This window comes from Mustela nigripes, chromosome 10 (genome assembly GCF_022355385.1).
Source record: "Mustela nigripes isolate SB6536 chromosome 10, MUSNIG.SB6536, whole genome shotgun sequence".
NCBI classification, from domain to species: Eukaryota; Metazoa; Chordata; class Mammalia; order Carnivora; family Mustelidae; genus Mustela; species Mustela nigripes.
In genome coordinates this window covers 9,456,557-9,476,556 of record NC_081566.1, presented here as the reverse complement: position 1 = coordinate 9,476,556, position 20,000 = coordinate 9,456,557, and the positions used below count along the sequence as shown (strand labels likewise).

At 39.7% G+C, this 20,000-nt stretch overlaps 1 protein-coding gene across 2 annotated transcripts in view; it reads left to right on the top strand.

Moving 5' to 3' along the window:
• Window positions 1-14,979, top strand: part of ADSS2 (adenylosuccinate synthase 2) — a 35,206-nt gene extending 20,227 nt beyond the window's left edge. For both annotated transcript variants that reach the window (XM_059412538.1, XM_059412537.1), the window contains exons 5-13: window positions 1,654-1,720; window positions 1,987-2,094; window positions 3,043-3,124; window positions 5,176-5,302; window positions 6,552-6,706; window positions 8,783-8,907; window positions 9,920-10,017; window positions 12,373-12,522; window positions 13,823-14,979. In XM_059412538.1, coding sequence (XP_059268521.1) covers window positions 1,654-1,720; window positions 1,987-2,094; window positions 3,043-3,124; window positions 5,176-5,302; window positions 6,552-6,706; window positions 8,783-8,907; window positions 9,920-10,017; window positions 12,373-12,522; window positions 13,823-13,875 — 965 coding nt within the window. In that variant the 3' untranslated portion in view covers window positions 13,876-14,979. The remainder of the gene's footprint in view (window positions 1-1,653; window positions 1,721-1,986; window positions 2,095-3,042; window positions 3,125-5,175; window positions 5,303-6,551; window positions 6,707-8,782; window positions 8,908-9,919; window positions 10,018-12,372; window positions 12,523-13,822) is intronic.
• Window positions 14,980-20,000: the final 5,021 nt, after the last annotated feature.

Genomic DNA, 20,000 nt, shown 5'->3' with positions numbered 1-20,000 from the left:
GTGGCTTAAGGTCTGATCTCCTTGATTTTTTTTTTTTCCCCCCAGTTTCAACATCTATAACTACAACATTAGTTTTCTGGCATTGCCAAATAATTCTTTTAAACATGCCACCACTAGTTCTAGGAACCTCATATCAGTCATTCTGTTTAAAATTTATACATTTCAACTTACTGGGTACAGTAGCAATCATTAGCAAAAAGAAGCCATGGTTTAATGTATGGGAAAATGATCCAGTTGTACTTAGTGGGTGAATTTTATGGTACGTAAATGATATTCCCATAAGGTTTTGTTTTTTTTTTTTTTTTTAAACAAAAGAAGCCTTGGTTAAAAGTTGGAAGACCAGGGGCACCTGGGTGGCCCAGTGGGTTAAAGCCTCTGCCTTTGACTCAGGTCATGCTCCCAGGGTTCTGGGATCAAGCCCCACATGGGGCTCTCTGCTCAGCAGGGAGCCTGCTTCTCTCTCTCTCTCTCTCTCTCTCTCTGCTTGCCTCTCTGCCTACTTGTGATTTCTGTCAAATAAATAAATAAAATCTTAAAAAAAAAAAGTTTGAAGACCAAATTCTAGGTCTGCCTGTCCCATAAAGTTGCTATTTACTCAGTCGGTTAAATATTTGAGAACTTGTAGGCTCAGGAAATCAACTGGTAAGCTAACTGACATGGTCCCGAGACTCATAAAATACTGGTGAGAGAGAGTGAGCATGTGGGCGTGAGTGTGCTTGTGCGTCCAGGCCCAGGAAAAGGCACATTCAGGCGGAAGGGTTTGCCTTGTAGCCTCGGCTACGGAAGATTGTCCGGCTGACCCAAGGGCAGAAAGGGGGCCCCAGATGAAAGAGTGTATTATCTCTGCACAGAGGCCACATCAAATTATCCTGTCTTTTTCTTTCGAGCAATAGAAAGCCATTGACTTTTAAAGGCATGGGGGTAGTGACATCAGATTTGTGTCTTGGAAAGATGGCTTTGTTGCATTAAAAATTATGAGTTTGAGATGTCCAGGAGTGGAAATATGCACCCTCATTAGTTGGCTAGAGTTTTGGCTGGAGACAGTGGAAGCTTGTGAGAGACTGGTGAGAGAGAAAGAGAGAGAGAGAAATGGCAGAATAACCCAGAGATGTCTGGAGGGTAGAAGCTGAAGAAAAGAGGGTATCTTAGTAAACTGAACTTCATAGAATTGTGCGGTACCCTCTCACTGACTGTTCCTAAAACCACAATGTAGGTTGCAGTTAGTAGGAATGAACAATCGGGCATATTTCCCTATTCATGTATCTGTTGGCATACCTAAACCTTCGCTCCCACCATCGCTGCTGCTTTTGAAAACGCATACACTTGGGGTTCCAGGTGTCACAGTTGGTTGAGTCCCAGTTCGTGGTTTTAGCTCAGGTCGTCGGGCTCCACACTCAGCGTGGAGTTTGGTGGAGATCCTCTCTCCCTCTCCCTTTGCCCCTCCTGCTCATGCCCCCCCTCTCTCTTCCTCTTTCTGTCTCCTCCCCCATAAATAAATCTTTTTAAAGAAATAAAATGCATCCATTTGATTAGTCCTGAAGAAATTAGGCTAAGGGATTTATAGCTTAAGTAATTCAAAATGCAGTATGTTTTGCTCTTCCTGTAATACCTTTGTTTCGACAACAATTGTGATTTGGTTTTTTTTCCCCTCAGTATTCGATTTTCATCAAGCCGCTGATGGTATCCAGGAGCAACAGAGACAAGAACAAGCAGGAAAAAAGTAGGGTTTTTTTTTTTGTTTTTATTTTTGGTGCAGTTTAAGCATATCCAGACCTTAATGTTTAAATTGTAGGCCAGAGGTTTAAGAAAAATTATTAGAATATCCTATTTAGATTCTAGAGAAAATCAATAGGATTGTGAAATCAAACTTATAGAAAATAGCAAAGACAGAAAATAGTCAAAGTACCTTCATTCGATGTGATGATCTGACCACAAGAACTCCATCTTTCTTGTCTAACTCAAAGCTTGTTCTGATTTATTTTTAAGCTTGGGTACCACAAAAAAGGGCATTGGCCCAGTTTATTCTTCCAAAGCTGCTCGGAGTGGACTGCGGATGTGTGATCTGGTTTCTGACTTTGATGGCTTCTCTGAGAGGTAACTAACTTGGTTTTTAGAGTGAAAGAGCAAATGGGGTTTTTGGAATTTCTCAAATCCAGGATGCAAATTGGTATTCTAGGATGGAATTTTTCAAATTGCAATTTTTCAATTCCAGGATGCAAAATCAATGGTGGTTGACTTTTTTGGTTTAATTTGGACTGTAAAGTTATTTTTATTACTTAATTTCAAATTAAACTTCACGAAAAGTAACCTCATGATGATATCCTACCAGTACTCAAAGAAAGCAAAGCCAAAATTATATTTAAGGATTGGGATTTGGAATGGTTTGCTGAGAAACAGATTTCAGGGGATGCTTTGGTGGAGTTCCCGCATCCTAGAGCCTTGACCCTCCGATTTTCAGTTCTGGAGATCCCCCCCTCCCTTACCCCTACCAAGACATAATTAGGCTCTTAGGTACTGGTGAACTGTTATGTACCAAACTCACCTTAAAAAATAGAAATTGCCTCATTGACACTTACTCTCTAGAAAAATCTCCATGAGAAACCTAATGTCATCGAAACTTTATGGTGACTCAGTGACAGAGAGTTTGGTGGTTGCATTTAATAACAGTCGGCATCAAAGGCTTTACAACTGTCTCTTTTAAAAGCATCATGTAGACCATCCCCTTTATTTTTCACACGGTGTAATATAATTCAGATTTAAGTGTTGTTACAGATTTAAGTTCTTCCCTTTCCCTCCGCACACTTCATCTTCCACACACACATTATGTTGTTGGTATTCCTAAATTTGAATTAAAAATACTATTTTTGAGTGTATCATTATTTATATGATTGATCTGTTTAGATTTTGTTTCTTAGAATGTAGCTTCAGTTTGGGATTCATTTGTTGTTAAAACCACTTATCTACAGAAACCATTTGAATTGAATGATATTATTTGGACTATTCTTAGTTGAACTAATGTCTTGATTTATCTGTGTTTCTCAGGTTCAAAGTTCTGGCTAACCAATACAAATCTATATACCCCACTCTGGAAATCGACATTGAAGGCGAATTACAAAAACTCAAGGTAGTGCTTTCATGTCCTTTTTAAAACTTGTTTGCCAGATTGGCCTCTAAGATTTTTCATTCATTCAGGTTTTGCATTAGGACCTGCAAACATAAGAATTAAGAACATAGAGTGTTAATTTCCTTTATGGAAATTACACTATGAGAAGTTATATGTTAAATAATTTATAGTATAATAAATGCCACAGAGATATGTGTAAAGCATTGAAGATAAGAACTAGTAAAGCAAATTACTTGTCCTCTTTAAGTCTGAAAGCATATAGGCCTACCTAAAAGGACAGGACATGTTTGAGTCACTTCACATGATGTGACTGAAAGAAAAGATTGAGTAGGTAGCAGAGAGTAGAAGTTCACGGTCTTGTATTGGTCTTATATACGCAGTGATAGGGAGTTTGGCTTTGTATCCTGGAGTTAATGAAAGGCTATTCAGTAATTCTCAGCAGAAAAAAGACTAGGTTTGTATTAAATAAAAATCCCTCCTAGCAATGTGGAGCATGGATCAACAGAGGGGCAGGCAGCAGGAGGTAACTTGTAAAGCTAGCTGGGCCGATCTGGAAGGATGCCCCACGGAGCCAGTGTCTGTAGCTCTTTGTCTTAAAAGACAAACTAGGTGATTGGCCAAAGGTTGGGTCCACGTGTGGCTGTTTTTAGGTGTCAGTGGTGCCTGAGTTCGTCAGGAGTCAAATCTCCTACCCTTTCCACCTCACATTCGTCCCTGATGTTTGGTGTGTTTCGAGCTGGGCCCTATGTATCTGATTATTACTTCTTCTCTTCTATAAATAGGTATGAACGTGAAATCCAGAGCTGAGTAGGAATTTACAAACCTCATATGCCATTCTAGAATGGTTGTAGACCTTAAGCATATCTACTCACTAAATTCCTTAAGCAGGGGCAGCGGCGGGGGTGAGGGACCTCCAAGGAAGAGTCTGAATGTTGGGTGTTTAGATTTCAGTGTATTGCTCGTTGCTTAGAATAGGCTGCCATCTTCTTTTCATTCTGTCATGCAACAAATATTTCAAATTTATTACCGGCAACTTGGTAATATTTATGCACTAAAGTGTGGATATGGCTTTTTTATCCATGTTTCATGGAATGTAAAGCAGATGAATAATTGTGAAGAGAGTTGGAGAAGAAGATTCTTAATAGGTGGTAGATATCAAATCAGCACTTTAAGGAATAAGGGACACGGTGAATGGCATGGTCATTTCCGGCATAACGAAAGGTCTAAACCAGGAATAATAAGCAAGAGGCTAGAGCTGAGGGGCGGGGGTGGTGTGGATATAACATGTTCAGTGAGTTCATGAGTGGATGGTAGAATTTCCATATTAGACTGGCTGAATAGGAAACATGGTTGAAACTAGATTTTATTGTAGTTATACTTTAGGCCTTGGGGGAACTTTTGTTTATATTACGTTTTTAATTGAATTTAAAAATTAAGCAGTATTATTAATACGTTTAATATATTTTGTGAGAGTTTTAGAATGCTCATGTGTAAAATAGTATTTGCTATTATCTGCTAGTAATGCTGCTGAGATGCTGCTGTAGCGGACGGAATACTGTGGCAAAAGAATATTAACGGTTACTGCTGTTTGCGTGCTCGGCCGTGTCACTTGTGACCCACACCAACATTTTGGCAGTCCCTGGATGCGTGTTTCAAAGCTCTTGGTTACATGGATTATAAATGCAGTTTTTTAAATACCTCCCAGAATATAAAAGCACAATGTAGTATACTCAGCTCTTTTTATTTTCCTGAGAGCTGGTTCTTGAGGGATGGAAGGCCATCATCATCACTTGCAGTGGTTAACGTCGAACCTTTGAATTTCATGGTTTCTCTACTGATCTTGAGCTAGGGTCTCTTTTCTGGAGAATCAAGACGAGACACCAGAGCTAATCCAAATATACTGTAGGGTGGGTGCCGTTACCAACCCCCTTCGTCTTTGCACAAGTTAAGTTTGCTTTGTCACAGAATTTTACTTGGCGAGTTTTACTTGTACCGATCATGTTGGGAACTTATTAGCACACGCTGAAATTGGCTTTTGTCTCTGTCTATAGGGTTATATGGAAAGGATTAAACCAATGGTGAGAGATGGAGTTTATTTCCTCTACGAGGCCCTCCATGGACCACCAAAGAAAATCTTGGTAGAAGGCGCAAATGCAGCACTCTTAGATATTGATTTTGGTAAGTGAGCTATGACTTGCCGGAGCTTAACCCAGCCCTGAACTACTTAGGGTATAAATAATTAATGTTTGCCTTTACAGGTTTTAAAACAAGGCTTTTAGCTTGTATATTTAGGAATGATGGACATTTGTCACCTCTAATCTTTTTTTTTAAGCACTATTGTAGAATACACAATGCATATAATACATTTTATAGTTTATTAGAAAAATGAAATCCCTATTTGGGTCAGTGGGTTTAGGATTCTGTAAACTGATTTCATTGTTTGGTTCATGTTCTGTTTGCTTGAAACTAAGATGATTAGAGAAGTCCTGTGGAAGGATCTTTAATTCAGCCTTTTTTAAAAATATTGAGAACTAATAAACATTGTCATTAAACATGCGTATTCTAAGATCTGTGGAAATCTGCTTAACTCCCTGGGCCTAAGATTCTGAGTGGATTAGGGCCTTTCTTCCACCTTCAAAAAGTTAAGGCTTTAATGTCTTTCAGCTACTGCCCCATTAGGTTGTTGGCCTTTCTCTCTGAACATGATCTCAAAGGATAAGTCAGTGTTCTCAGCTCTTACTGACATTTCATTGGCTTTTGACTTTCAAGTAAACCAATTAAAGAAAAAGTATTATTTCTATTACAGTAGATATGTATTTTTGGACTCCATAATATGCCTGTGGAATCTGGAAAGAAAGCAGAGTGTCTGGTTAGATGTGGATAGTTAAGTAGGAACAGGATCTTTAGGGATGAAGGAGCACACTCCTCAGCTTCTGTTATTTTTGGGATTATTCCCTTAATGGAGATGAGAAGCTACGATAATGAATACCACCAAATTCTTAGTATACTGCTGTCACTCTAGATTGTGTCTGTATCTTAAAAATGTGTATCAAGAAAACAATAAATTCATTTTTAAAACAATAGGAACATGTTAAAAACACGTAGATTAAAAAGTCTGCATAGTAGAATAATGCCCGGGGTCCAGCATGAAATTATTTCGCGATCCATTAGGTGAGCACCTGCCACACAGAGCTGACTGCGCACGCTCCAAGAGCCTCACCAGAATGAGTGTTGCGGGGAGAGCTCTGACCACTGTGGTTTGCTCTCATTCCGGACAGAAGGGCTCAAGAATAAAGGCTGAGGTTTGAGAGGGTGGTTATAGTCAAGTCTGTCCAGTACCTAGAATGTACTCAAATGCATATATTTTTTTTTAGTAATTGTTTCAGAGTAATGTATATCTGTGTGTGTATGTTTGTTTCTTTTTTAGGAACTTACCCTTTTGTGACCTCTTCGAACTGTACAGTTGGAGGTGTCTGTACCGGGTTGGGAATGCCCCCCCAAAATGTTGGGGAAGTGTACGGGGTCGTGAAAGCTTACACAACTCGAGTTGGCATTGGTGCCTTCCCAACAGAGCAGGACAACGTAAGTCTGTTTTTCACTAGATCCAGTTCTGAAGGTTTTAAAATAAAAACTTCCATGTCTCCTGGGTGGCTTGGTTGGTTTAGTGTCCGGCTCTTAGTTTCGGCTCAGATTGTGATTTTGTGTTGGGCTCCGTGCTCAGAGTGGAATCTGCTTTAGATCCCCTCTCTGTTTCTCGCTTGTTCTCTTCTCAAATAAACAAACAAACATAAATAAATAAAAATCTTACAGGGTGGCTCAGTTGGTTAAGCATCTGCCTTCAGCTCAGGTCATGATCCCAGGGTCCTGGGAACCAACCCCCAGGTTGGGCTCTTTGCTCAGCGGGGAGCCTGCTTTTCCTTCTCCCTCTGCAGTTCCCCCTGCTTATGCTCTTTCTCCCTCTCTCTGTCCAATAAATAAACCTTTAAAATATAAAATAAAAACTGCTTTTTTCCCTCTTATTTCTTATCTTCCTGTGTTTTCTACTGAAGTGGCAGCAGACTGGCAGCAAAAGATAAAGGGGTAGAGAGTACTTAAAGGTAACTGTAAGCGCCAGGCTGCATGAAGGTGGGCTTGTGAGGGAGGTTGAGCTAGTGAAGGGGAAAGAAATGGTTAAAAATAAGAACTGGGGGCACCTGGGTTAAATGGGTCAAGCCTCTGCCTTCGGCTCAGGTCATGATCTTAGGGTCCTGGGATTGAGCCCCGCATCAGGCTCTCTGCTCAGCGGGGAGCCTGTTCCCCTCTCCCCCCGCCTGCCTCTCTGCCTCCTTGTGATCTCTCTCTCTTTTTCTCTCTACTAAATAAATAAAATCTAAAATAAATAAATAAATAAATCAATAAGAACTGCCTTTCACCAAGGGCTTGTTAGGAGCTGGGGCTGAGAAGAGTGACTTCAAGACCTGCTCTAGTCCTAGCCAACTCCTCTGCAGTGGTGACGTCGGGCCAGACACTGTCCAAGTATTATATCCTCAGAAGCTCTCTGGACCTCATGATCCTCGGGGAGCTGGGTGGTGTCACTGTCCCCCTTCTACACAAGAGGAAACAGGCACGGAGAGCTGAAGTCACTTGTGCAAAGTCACACAGAGATGGGGCTGGGATTCAGATCTGACAGATTGATGTCAGAATACAAGAAATCAGAAAGGTGTCAATGAGGGAATAGATAGATGATAAGTGAAAAATTAGGTTGCAAGGAATGGCTGTGGCTTAGATCTTTTTTTTTTTTTTTTTAAGTTTTTTTTTTTTTTTTTAAGAATTTTTTTTTTTTGGCGCCTGGGTAGCTCAGTGGGTTAAGCCGCTGCCTTCGGCTCAGGTCATGATCTCAGAGTCCTGGGATCGAGTCCCGCATAGGGCTCTCTGCTCAGCAGAGAGCCTGCTTCCCTCTCTCTCTGCCTGCCTCTCTATCTACTTGTGATTTCTCTCTGTCAAATAAATAAATAAAACCTTTAAAAAGAATTTTATTTTTTTGTCAGAGAGAGACAGCACCAGCAGGGGGAGCGGAAGTCAGAGGGAGAAACAGACTCCCTACTGCGCAGAGAGCCCGATGTAGGACTTAATTCCAGGATCCTGAGATCATGACCTGAGCTGAAAGCAGACACTGAGCTGACTGAGCCACCCAGCCACCCCTGCAGCTTAGATCTTGAGCATTGCAGTCAGCCTTCATTCTTTCTGAAAGGGTGTTGTGCCTTCCAGAACTACTGACTAGCTGAGAGTTTGTCTTGTGATTTTCAGGAGGATCATTGAACTGCAGTTCTTGGAACAATTGGCTTGTCTATTTTAATAAATTTAATAAATACTTAATTAACAACCTTGTTTCTAATATGTAGCATTTTCTATGTTAATCTAAATTTTAAGAAGTTATCTAACATCGTAAAAAATACTGGTTTTACAGAAGTGGTAAAAATTGAAGCCAAAAGTGGATCTGTTCCAAATAATGCCTACTTCACACATCATTGATATGGAATTCGGTCTTCCACTGAGTAATGTTTTGGAAGATGTTCATCTCTATAAGATTTTTGACTTGTTATGTGATCTTATGCATAATTCTGCTAGATTTTACAGCATTGGTGTTATAATCCTAAAGTCCTATTTTCTGTTTTCTAGGAAATTGGAGAATTATTACAAACAAGAGGTCGAGAGTTTGGGGTAACCACTGGTAGGAAAAGAAGGTGTGGCTGGCTGGACCTGGTTTTGCTCAAATATGCTCATATGATTAATGGATTTACTGCGTAAGTTTCTTAGAAACATTTCTTTCAGGGAACTAAGGTACAGTTCATGACCACAGGTTACATTTTGTGGAGTGCAAGCTTGAAAAGTAGTACCCTGGTAGAAAAAGTTCACTGTTTAGACTCCAGATGAAATCGTAGCTCAGGGTTCAAGTGGACCAAGATCTAGGGGAAGGGGACCCACAGGAAAAGGCCCCAGGTTGTCTTCCTACACATCCACAGTTGGGAAAAAGGAATCCTGTTAATCCCCCGTGCATGTCAGTATAGAGGGAAGTGAGGTAGGTGGGTAGGTAGGTAGATGGTGCGTTTTGCTTATATGGAAGGGAGGCAATATAACCCATTTAGGGTGTGATTAATGTCTAACTCAAATCTCAGATTCACGCGTTGTGCCATGACTTTGGTTAAGTGAATCTTTCTGTGCCTTTTCTATCATCTTTAAAATCTAGATAATAATTGGGGCGCCTGGGTGGCTCAGTGGGTTAAAGCCTCTGCCTTCGGCTCTGGTCATGATCCCGTGGTCTTGAGATCGCGCCCCACATCGGGCTCTCTGCTCAGCAGGGAGCCTGCTTCCTCCTCTCTGTCTGCCACTCTGTCTACTTGTGATCTCTCTCTGTCAAATGAATAAATAAAATCTTAAAAATAAATAAATAAACAAAATCTAGATAATAATATTACCTACTTCGTGTGGGTGTTTTGAAAATTAGATGAGAAATACAGTGAGAGCATATAGCACCCTGCCTGGCTCCCTGAAATCACCCGGTGAAAAGTTGCTGTTCACACATGTACATGAATATGTAAGCAAATGTATTCCTGTTTGTATTAATTTGACTTAACTTCCAGCAAATAACAAATAAAGGATAAAAAACAAATAATTTGCAGATAAGAATGCCAAACCTACTGTTCTCTCTAATTGTACAGATTTTTCCTTTGAAACTATTTCCCAGGCAGTTTATTGGGAGATTTGATATATTTTGAAGAGGTTTGCTGTTTGAACATTGCTTTTCCTTCCACTTAGGTTGGCACTTACCAAATTGGATATTTTGGACATGTTTACGGAAATCAAAGTTGGAGTTGCTTACAAGTTAGATGGTGAAATCATACCTCATTTCCCAGGTACTTTTTTCTATCTGTGATACAAGGAATATTATTAGGTGAACATGTTGGAGCCATTTCATGAAGTTCTGTGTAGTTTGTGGTATAGAGCCACGGGGTTGATACCCTCTTTGTGGATAGCACAAGTATATTCACATGTTATTGGCATTTGTTTCATAGCTGCTGTGCATTTGAATCCTGGATTGCAGTAGTAAGCATGTGTTCAGACTCAAAATAGGAAAGAGAAACATGGTCCCTCTGAGCTCAGCCAGCTGTGCTGTTCCCGAATCTCATCTTCCCTACTTTGAAAGTAACTTCTATGTAGGCATGCTTCTCTTCCTGGAGAAACATGGGGTAGGAAAAAAGAGTGCTACTCAAAAGAGTAAGCAGGCTCCTAATACATTTACCTACCCTGTTCTCGAAGCCATAGGAATGATTTTCTCATCTCCTATGTCAAAAGTGGGTGGTTGTAGGAAGACTTCCTACATGAGGCACTGTGTTTCTTCAGGCATATCTTTAGTTACAAGATTTTTTCAGTTACTCAGGAAGTTCCATAAATGTTTCCAGCTTCCAGAATAGGAACTGTTCATTTGTTTAGTCACCCTATAAGCCTGGGAATATGCCAAACAAAGGAATATGCACTTGAATGAAACTTGGTAGGCTGGTACAGGTTTTGTGACTTGATGGTGATGACCAGTCCTTGGCAACCAAGGATCACCTCAAGTTCTTAGAAACACATTTAAAATCATTACCTGTTAGTCTGACATCTGGGCCATCTCCAGTCTTGTTTCTCTTGACTGTTCTTTTCCTTGATTGTGGATCACTGTTTTATGACCAATGACTTCTGGTTGAATGTGCTTAACAGTGTAGTGACTCAGATTCTGTTATCCTCCTCTAAAGAGTGTTGGTTCTTGTTTCAGAGGACAGTTGAATTACTGGCTGATCATCTTGAACTTGCATAAGCTCAGTTTTCTGCTCTGTTAGTATAGTTACATGAGTGCCCTGGATATTGCCCAAACCTTTAACCTGGTGTGGATCAGTCTCCAAATTCTGTCTCCTCTGTGGATCTCGGTAGCTTGGTTTTAGGCTTTGTTATGGAGGGTCAGTAGTCAGTTATACTCGTGAACATGGTTTTTTACATTTTAAGGAGCAGCCTTTCTGCTCTCCCAGCTGGACGCCAGGAGAGTTACCAAGGTGTAAAGAGATCGCTCTAGTCGGGCAGTGCTGGAGCTCCAGTGTATCCCGTCCCATCCCTTCTCTTAGCACTGCTTGACCTCTAGAACCTGTCCCCTCAACTGTGTGACAGCTAACATCTGGTAAGCCTTCCAGTGATCCCGTGGGTCCTTCCCATGTGAAGGGACTCTCACACAGACTTCGGAGGGGTGAGAGCTCCATGTATAGCCCCCTCCTCTGACACTTGACCGTGATGCCTCTCACCACTTCAGCTTCCCTGAAACCTGATCATCCGCCTTCTCAGCTCAGTGGGACCACTGTTCTCCACTGACTCTGGTGTCGTGGCTTCCAGTGGCTGGGAAATTGTCCCTGGGCAGAGAGTTGCATAGTTTCAGGACTTGCTTGGGAGTTTTCTTTTTCTCAGAACCCATGTTTTTGTGCTGCCTGTTGTCCACATTGACCAGTTGTGGGATTTGGGCTGTTCCAAGGAGGCAGCTCCCTTCAGCGGGGCGCAGTTTCTGAGCACGAGTCCTCCGTGAGCAGTGCTTCTACAGGCGGGGGAATGAGTGTCTCAGTCCTGACTTGGGAAGCCTGGACCGAATCCCCACAGCATCCGCTGTAACAGCTCTAGTTAAACTGTTCTTACCTTTTGTACATTTTCCGTTCCTGTTAGGAGATGCAGAGAAAATGGTTAGGTGAGATAATAAAGAAAATTTCCAGGTCAGCTTTGTACAATCACAAAATCAGTAGATCTCCCAGATGAGAGCACGTTTGCAAGTCTCCTTTCTGTGAGAGGTGGCAACCTCTCCTTTCTGTGAGGTTGCCACCTGTATGCAACCATACATAGGTCCATAATCTCTAATCCACAGTGGGGTATCTAAAATCTCTAAAAATGGAAAGTGTAAAGTTTGGCACCAAAGTCCTTTGACAGCAAAACTTGAGTTGCTATTAGAACTAATAATCTCTCTGCTTCGAGTGAATTAGCCTGTCGCTGCAGGACTGTGTTGGATTATGAAAACGTTGCCTCAGGTGGTCAGTGTCCTGTCTGACCTTCCTGCACTCTGGGAAACTGCATTCGCATTCCAGAACTCCTCTGGCTCCAAGGATTTTCATAAGAGATCATGAAACTTTGACATAGAAAAAGCTGTTTGGCAACAGGCAGCATGCCACCATGGAAAAACAGATTTACTCTTTAACTTTCAGCAAACCAAGAAGTCTTAAATAAAGTTGAAGTTCAGTATAAGACGCTGCCTGGTTGGAACACAGACATATCAAATGCAAGGACGTTTAAAGAACTACCTGTTAATGCACAAAATTACGTTCGATTTATTGAAGATGAACTTCAAATTCCAGGTAAGTGTACTTTATGAACAACGGTCTTCTGTTTCTAACTTAACGGTCTACCTTTGAGATACAATAAAAGAAAGATCAGTATTATTTTGTAGAGTGTTCATGATTTGCAGCAATGCCCTAGAAAATATAAAATAATCTTATTTCTTAGAGTAAATATAGTTATCTTTCTTTAATCCTTTGTATGCCTGAAGACAGTAGGTTACCTCACACTGTTTTGACTCTGTCTTAATTCTCTACTACTCTGGTATTTACCCCGTGACATTCATGCTTGTTGCTTTCTTCCTCTTAGTCACAAAGCCTTTTGTATCTTCACCTCCACCAAAAATGGTTTGTGGTTTTTCCATTTGCGATTAAACTACCCTTGGGAATTGGGGGGGTTGCTTGAATAATTAGGAAATTACTGGTACAGAAAATAGGAAATCCAGTTTGAAAAAATATAAGAGGAGAGGAAAGAATAAAACTTTATTAAAAAACAAGCTGGCCAGGGAGTTGTCCGGGGAGTTAGGCATAACCAGGTTATAGCTGTGACTAGTTAATGGAAGTTTTTAACACATTGCTTTCTTCCTTCTACTTGTACTGGTAGAGATTGAAAAGACAAAAGCAACGTGGGTAGAAGGTGTCCTTTATGTAGAATCTATTGTGTAGTTATTCTGATTTGTATTGTGGTTCGTCTCAAGTACTAGTCTTGTTTTCCAGATTGCTAGCTGCCCCAGCCAGCGTGATGTCCAACTTAGTCAGCATGTTTGCTATGGCTCTTAGTCAACATTTTTTTGAAATACAAGCGAGAGTGAATTTAACAGTGTCCTGTATAAAAATTCCATGAAGGTTAACCCATGTGGTATAATTAATATTTAGAGATTCCTATAGACTGGTTTAGTCTGTGCAAGTTAAAATAGTATTCTCTTCCAGATGTTTCTACATTTTGAGATGTAAAAGTTACACTGTCACCTCTTAGCATCCTGCTTTTATCAAAGATGCTTAGATCTCATCTAGTAATTAGGGACTTAATCCAGGGTTCAATAAGTCTCTGGTGGTTTGGGCCAGTATTTTGCTAACCTAAGTATTAGGCATTGAGGACTTGGAAATACCACGTGATTAAAACTGGAACTGGTAAGGCACACACCAGCACCGGTATGTTCCGTTTAGAAATCAGCCTGGTCTTCTAGCAGGACAGCAAAGGATAGCAGAAGGCACCTGGAAAGTTAAATAGTGACCCTGAGAAGAGTGGGGATCTTTTCATCCCAAGGATTGAACATTATAAATGAATTGATACTATTCTTGTACTTTCTTCCCTTACCAGTGAAATGGATCGGGGTAGGTAAATCCAGAGAGTCTATGATTCAGCTCTTTTAAGGATTTCCAGTGACGCAAGAAACACTCCTTCAGGAGGGAGGGAAAGGACTATTAAATATTTCATTTATGATCTGCAAATTTCAAGAAGGCAGACATCGAAGTGAGTTTTAAGCCCTAGAGTTGTTTCCAGTCCCTGAAGATGGCTGGCTGATGTGGAGAGAAACTAATGGCTTGTTCCAGTGTCAGCCACCTCCGCTGGCAGAATTGCCGAGTCATGTGTTGCTCCTGCTGCTCACGGTGCCACGTTTTCTTTCAGTGTTTAGTCATAGTATGATCTGTGTTGTTTGAAATCTAAAATAGAATTCCTTCCAGTGTAGTTTTTCTTCTCTATTGTCATTGTGCGTTCTTAGGTTTTATCTCTACTAAACGGGAAGAACAATTAATGCAGTTTTGCACAAATATTTTTTACATTCTGGTCATTCAATTTGTCAGTGTGATCTTTGCCGTTAGGAAAAAAATGATGAAAAGAGGATTCTGTAAACTTTTGTAATGCTATAAATTCTGTTTAACTTGTGAACTGTTTATTTTCTGCTGAGACCATTGCAAATTTGAGCTTTGGCGAGGGAGGGGGAGGGGATTATATTCATGTATCCTTTAATTTGTACAGAACACAAAACTTACTTCTCTGTAAATTATTTAATACATTGGGCATTTAATTAAATGTCCAGAGAAAGATGTTCCCTAAAACAACAATCTTAATGTTTAAAAATATTAGTCATTAAAAGATCGTTGTGATCATTGGTGGATATTTTTCTTTAATTTCAGGCATTAACTCTGAAATGTATAGCTGGGTTTTTTTGTTTTTTTCTTTTAATCTTACCATTATTTCTAAATCTAGTGAATTGATTTTCAACATTGTGCCTGCCAGTATGCCTACAGAATCATCTATAAGTGTCCACATGAACCCAAATTGTCAGTCATAATTTTGATCATGCCTTTTTCTTTCTTGGAAAAAAAGAGGTGTTGTTTTGACAATTAGGCTTAACCTACTGTGTTGTAGATTATCCTTCAGTGAACTATTTTAAATGTTTAAATTAGGTGCCACTTAAATTTATTTTATTATACCATCAATAGCTGATTAAAAAGAACCAAATATTTCTAGTATGGTTTGTGTATTGTGTTTTTGTTCTAGTAAAAGAAGTACTGGTAATACTAGTATATAAAAAAAGAGCTTTATTCCTGTAGTATGTAGGGATGGGGTAGGGAGACATCAAAACAGACTTAGAAAAGAATGTAAATACCTTTTGTCTTCACTAGAACTATTTTTATCAATACTTCAGAAAATTCTGAAATAGAGCCAGCCTTGCTGGATTCAATAAACAAAAAGGATAGTACAGATGATCTTACAAGCCCATTGCCAATCAATAATGACTTTTGTGTAAAATTCGTATTTAATATTACAATAAATAATTTTTATTTATGCTAATGGAAATTGAATGGGCTTTTTATTTCTCCTTACCCTTTATCTTTCTACTTGAACTACTTATCAGGTTGAGTTGAAACAGGGTTTTTAAGTCCACATTCTCTTCTTGGCTAAAAGTGTTGTTACTGAAACCATTTTAGTAATGGTCCAGAGGCAGATGTGAAGAACTCGTTCTCCAAAGAGATTACTAAACAAATAAACTTAAAAAACAAAAACAACAACAACAAAAAAACCAAAAAAACCCTCTTAACTGAGACATCACCTGGATTCTTGGTCCCAGGTTGTGTTTGAGCCCCACGTTGGGTATAGAGATTACCAGAAAAAACAAATGAAGAAAAAAGCATTGATTCTCCAAGTCACTGCTTTTTTTTTTTTTTTTAAAATCAAAAAAGTGCAAATCTATTGATGTTGATAGACATTTACTCAATTTTGACCAGGTTGAGTGATTCTTGCCTCTCAGTCTTTAGAAGTGTAAGTTGGTTAAGAGAGAGGTTCTGATCTTCAGATTCAGTTGTCTTGAAATCCTAGGTAACTATTACAGTAATCTCTACTGGACAAGAGTATTTGCTAGAATCTGCTAGGTGTTGGGGGTGCGGTGGTGTATTGTAAGGCAGCAGCCAGATAAACGTATTTGTAAGCAATCTGCGCCACAACGGGAAAGTGCAGGGTGTTAGGAAGGAGAACTTAACGTCAGTTCAGAAAGAGTCAGAAATGGCCTGTAGCAGAAACGGGATTCAAACAGATCAAGAGGGTGAGTAGTCAGGAACAAGGGCAAAGACCCAGAGGCTGAAAACATTTTGGAAAGTTGGGGCAACTGAAAAAAATGAATGAGGGGCTGGTGAGGCAGATAAAGTTGGCAGAAAGTTAGAGGAGGACTCTGCCAAATAACCAAAATGTGTTTCCCCGGAAAAAAGGTCAAGGCCAAAATGTAATAGATGCGATTATGGAGGCATAACAGGGACACAGAAAAACTGAAACAGATTTTAAAGCGCAGTAGAAGGGAACTACATGGCAGAACAAGGTATTTCGGTGGGGAGATGCCCTTTTTAATATATTTATTTTTTATATATTAGTGGATTGATAGAGCTGAATGTCCTTCACAATTGCGTATGTGAGTTGAATGCCATTCCAGTCCGAATTGCCAGGGGATTGTCTAACTGGACAAAATTATATTGAAACTTTGGTGGAAAAATGAATGTGCAAGAATTCCTAAGAGAATTTGTGAAAAAAGTGTGTCAAGAGGTTGTTCCTCACCAGCTGTTAAAACACTATTGAGCTCTTGTAGTCAGAGTAAGTGATGTTGTCATGGGAATGAACGAATACACAAGGGGAATGCAGTGGGCATTTCAGAGGTAGCTGCAACATACATGGGAGCTTGATAATAGAGGCTTAAAATGGCATTTCATGTCATTGGAAAGTACATTAAAAAATGATAGCAAAAGACCATTATTATTGCAGAAATATTTCTCTCCTCAAATCCATCAGTGTTTGCTTCATATATTTGGGGCCCCTGTTGTTTGGTGAATATATATTTATAATTCTTAATATTTCTTGATGATTCCTTTATCAAAACATATGTCCTTTGTTGTGACAGTTTTTGACTTAGTCTATTTTTTATGATATTAGAACATCTTTTTCCATTCTTTAATTTTCAGCCTACTTGAATTTTTGGATCTAAAGTGAGTAACCCAAATAAATAAATAAATAAATAAATAAAGTGAGTGAGTGACCTGTAGACTGCATTACATGACCTTGGGTTAGGCAGAAGACTTCTTAAAGATGATAGTGAAAATACAATCTATAAGTGAAAAACTCTATAAATTGGACTTGATCAAAATTTAGAACTTTCATATTTCAAAAGATACCTCTACAAAAATGAAATGGCAAGCCACAGATAAGGAGAAAATATTTGCAAAGTATGTATCTATAAAGAACTCGTATCCAGAATATATAATGATATACAATGATCTGGTATAATTAAAAAGAAAATAACCTAATTCAAAAATGGTCAAAATATTTGAATAGACACTTCACCAAAGCTATATAAATGACCAAGAAAAGAAGTAGCAACATCATTAATCACATTATGAAAATGCAAACTAAAACAACACATCCCTTCACAACAATTAGAATGGCTACAATAAAAAAGACACACTATTACATGTATTGATGAGGATATGGAGAAATAGGAACCCTTTATACATTGCTGGTAGGAGTGTAAACTGGTGCATTTTAGAAGGTTCTTCTAAAAAGTAATTATAAATGCAAAATATGATCTAGAAACTCCACTCCTAGGTGTCTAGCCAAGAGAAATGAAAAGATATGTCCACACAGACTTACAAATGCTGCACAGATGAATGAAGAAGAGGGAGTATATCTATATAATGGGCAAAAAGGGGGATGAAGTCCCTGGTATGACTTCATAACATTACAGTAAATGAAAACAGCCAGATACAGAAGACGGCTTATCCCATGATTTCACTTACATGAGAGGTCCAGGAAAGGACCTCTAATAGAGACAGAGAATAGATTTGTGAGGTTGGGGGCAGGAATGGGGAGTGACTGCAAATGGGCACAAAGAATTTTTTAAGATTTTATTTGAGACAGAGAGAGAGAGAAAGCAAGATCACAAGCTCTGGGGAGGGGGCAGAACAACAAGCAGACTCCCCACTGAGCAGGGAGCCCAGTGGAGGGCTGGATCCCAGGACTCCAAGATCATGACCTGAGCCAAATTCAGACGACTGAGCCACCCAGGCGCTCCTGGCACAAATAATTTTTATGGGGTGATGGAAATGTTCTAAAATTGGATTATGGTGATGGTTGCACAGTTTTTTAAATTTACTAAATCACCACACTGTATTATTTTTTTTTTAAGCTTTTATTTATTTGGCAGGCAGAGAGGCAGGCAGAGAGAGAGAGAGAAAGGTGGAAGCAGGCTCCCTGCTGAGCAGAGCGCCCGATACGGGTTTCTATCACTGGACCTGGGATCATGACCTGATCTGAAAGCAGAGGCTTTAACCCACTGAGCCACCCAGGCACCCAACAATGGAAATTTAAAAACACACTTTCAACAAGTGGGTCAAGGAAGAAATCACAAGGGGCATCAGGAAGCACTTAAAGATGAATGACAAGGAAGGCCCAACAGTAAAACCATGGGATGTTGCAAGCATGGGCAGTTCAGTTCAAGAAACTGAAGACAGTTAAAGGTCTCACAGCGACAACCTAACTTTACACCTTAAGGTACTAAAAAAAGAAAGCAACCTAAACCCAAAACCAGTAAAAGGAAGGAAATAGTAAAGATGAGAGTGAAGAGAAACAAAATAGAGACTAGAAAACAACGGAGAATATCAGTGAAACTGAAAGTTGGTCATTTTAATTCTCTGTGTTTTCATGTGTGAGGCCACAGCATAAACCCCTGCATATGAGAAGATTCTGGTCCCTTGATGATTTTCTCTTATTTTTTCTGTTCTGTCTCTAGGATGCTTATTAGTCAGATGATGGACCCCCTAATTTATTGTTCTAGGTCTCTTATTTATTTTTATTTTTATTTTTAAAAAGATTATTGTGAGAGAGAGAGAGCGCGCACTTGAGTGGGGGTGGGGAACAGCAGTGGGGAGGGAGAAGAAGGGGGTCAGAATCTCAAGCAGACTTCCCTCTGGGTGTGGGCCCTGATGTGGAGCTTGATCTCATGATCTGAGCGGAAACCAAGAGTCAGACACTTAACAGACTGAGCCACCCAGGTGCCCCTCTGTGTCTCTTTTACAACAAAAATCTTCTTTGCCTTTCTATTCCATAAAGAGTTTTTCAGATTTTTCTTCCAGTGCTGTCAGATTTTTAATTTTAGCAATCATAGTTTTCATTTCCAAGAGCTTTGGAAAGATCGTTCATGTTAGTGGATGTCATTATTTTGAGGCATCCTTTGTCAGATGACAATGTTACTCTGTTAGCTTTGTTTAGGTTCCTTGGTGTTCCCTGAATTGTTTCCTCCGGCATCATTTCTTCTCTTTATTTTGGTCTTTGTCTTTCATGTTACGTTGTTTTTCCAACTCTCAGGTGATGGTTAGCTCTTCACATCTGAGACCATGGCAATGGAACACAACCAGAAATTGTGTTCCTGGGGGAAGTTTATCAACTGGTAGGCTTCATTTTGGGGTGTTGAGTGGGGAACCAACTTGTATGTTGGGGAGTTACTAAGGGCCAGAATGTAGGATTCTTTTCTTCAGGATCCTTCATTTCTTTAGAAAAGACCCTCTAGTTTTTTGCCGGAGGAATTGATGCCCAATTGTTCAGATAGGCTTATTCACTCTCTGTGTATAGACTTTAAATTAGTCCTTTTGTATTTTACCAGTCTCATAGGTCACTACATCCACAGCAACTTTAGGGTCTGTGGTGTTGGCAGTCTTCCTTCTTGGCTACATCCTCAAGATCTTTTACTTTTTTTTTCCAGCAGTGAGTGATGCAATTATTGAACGGATAATATTCTTACCTGGTCCCCCGTATAACTGCTGGATTATATGTAAGATGGTTTGTCAGCATCAGCAATGAGACTGCTGTTGGGGCTGATGTGCGAACAGATGGCAAGTTCTCTTAAACTTGACTCTTTATTCCCTGCCCTAGGTTGATCACCTAATTCTGAAAAGAATTTGCAACAGGTAAATATTTCAGGATAGTAGCCATCTGGATACACACTTAAGTCAAAAGT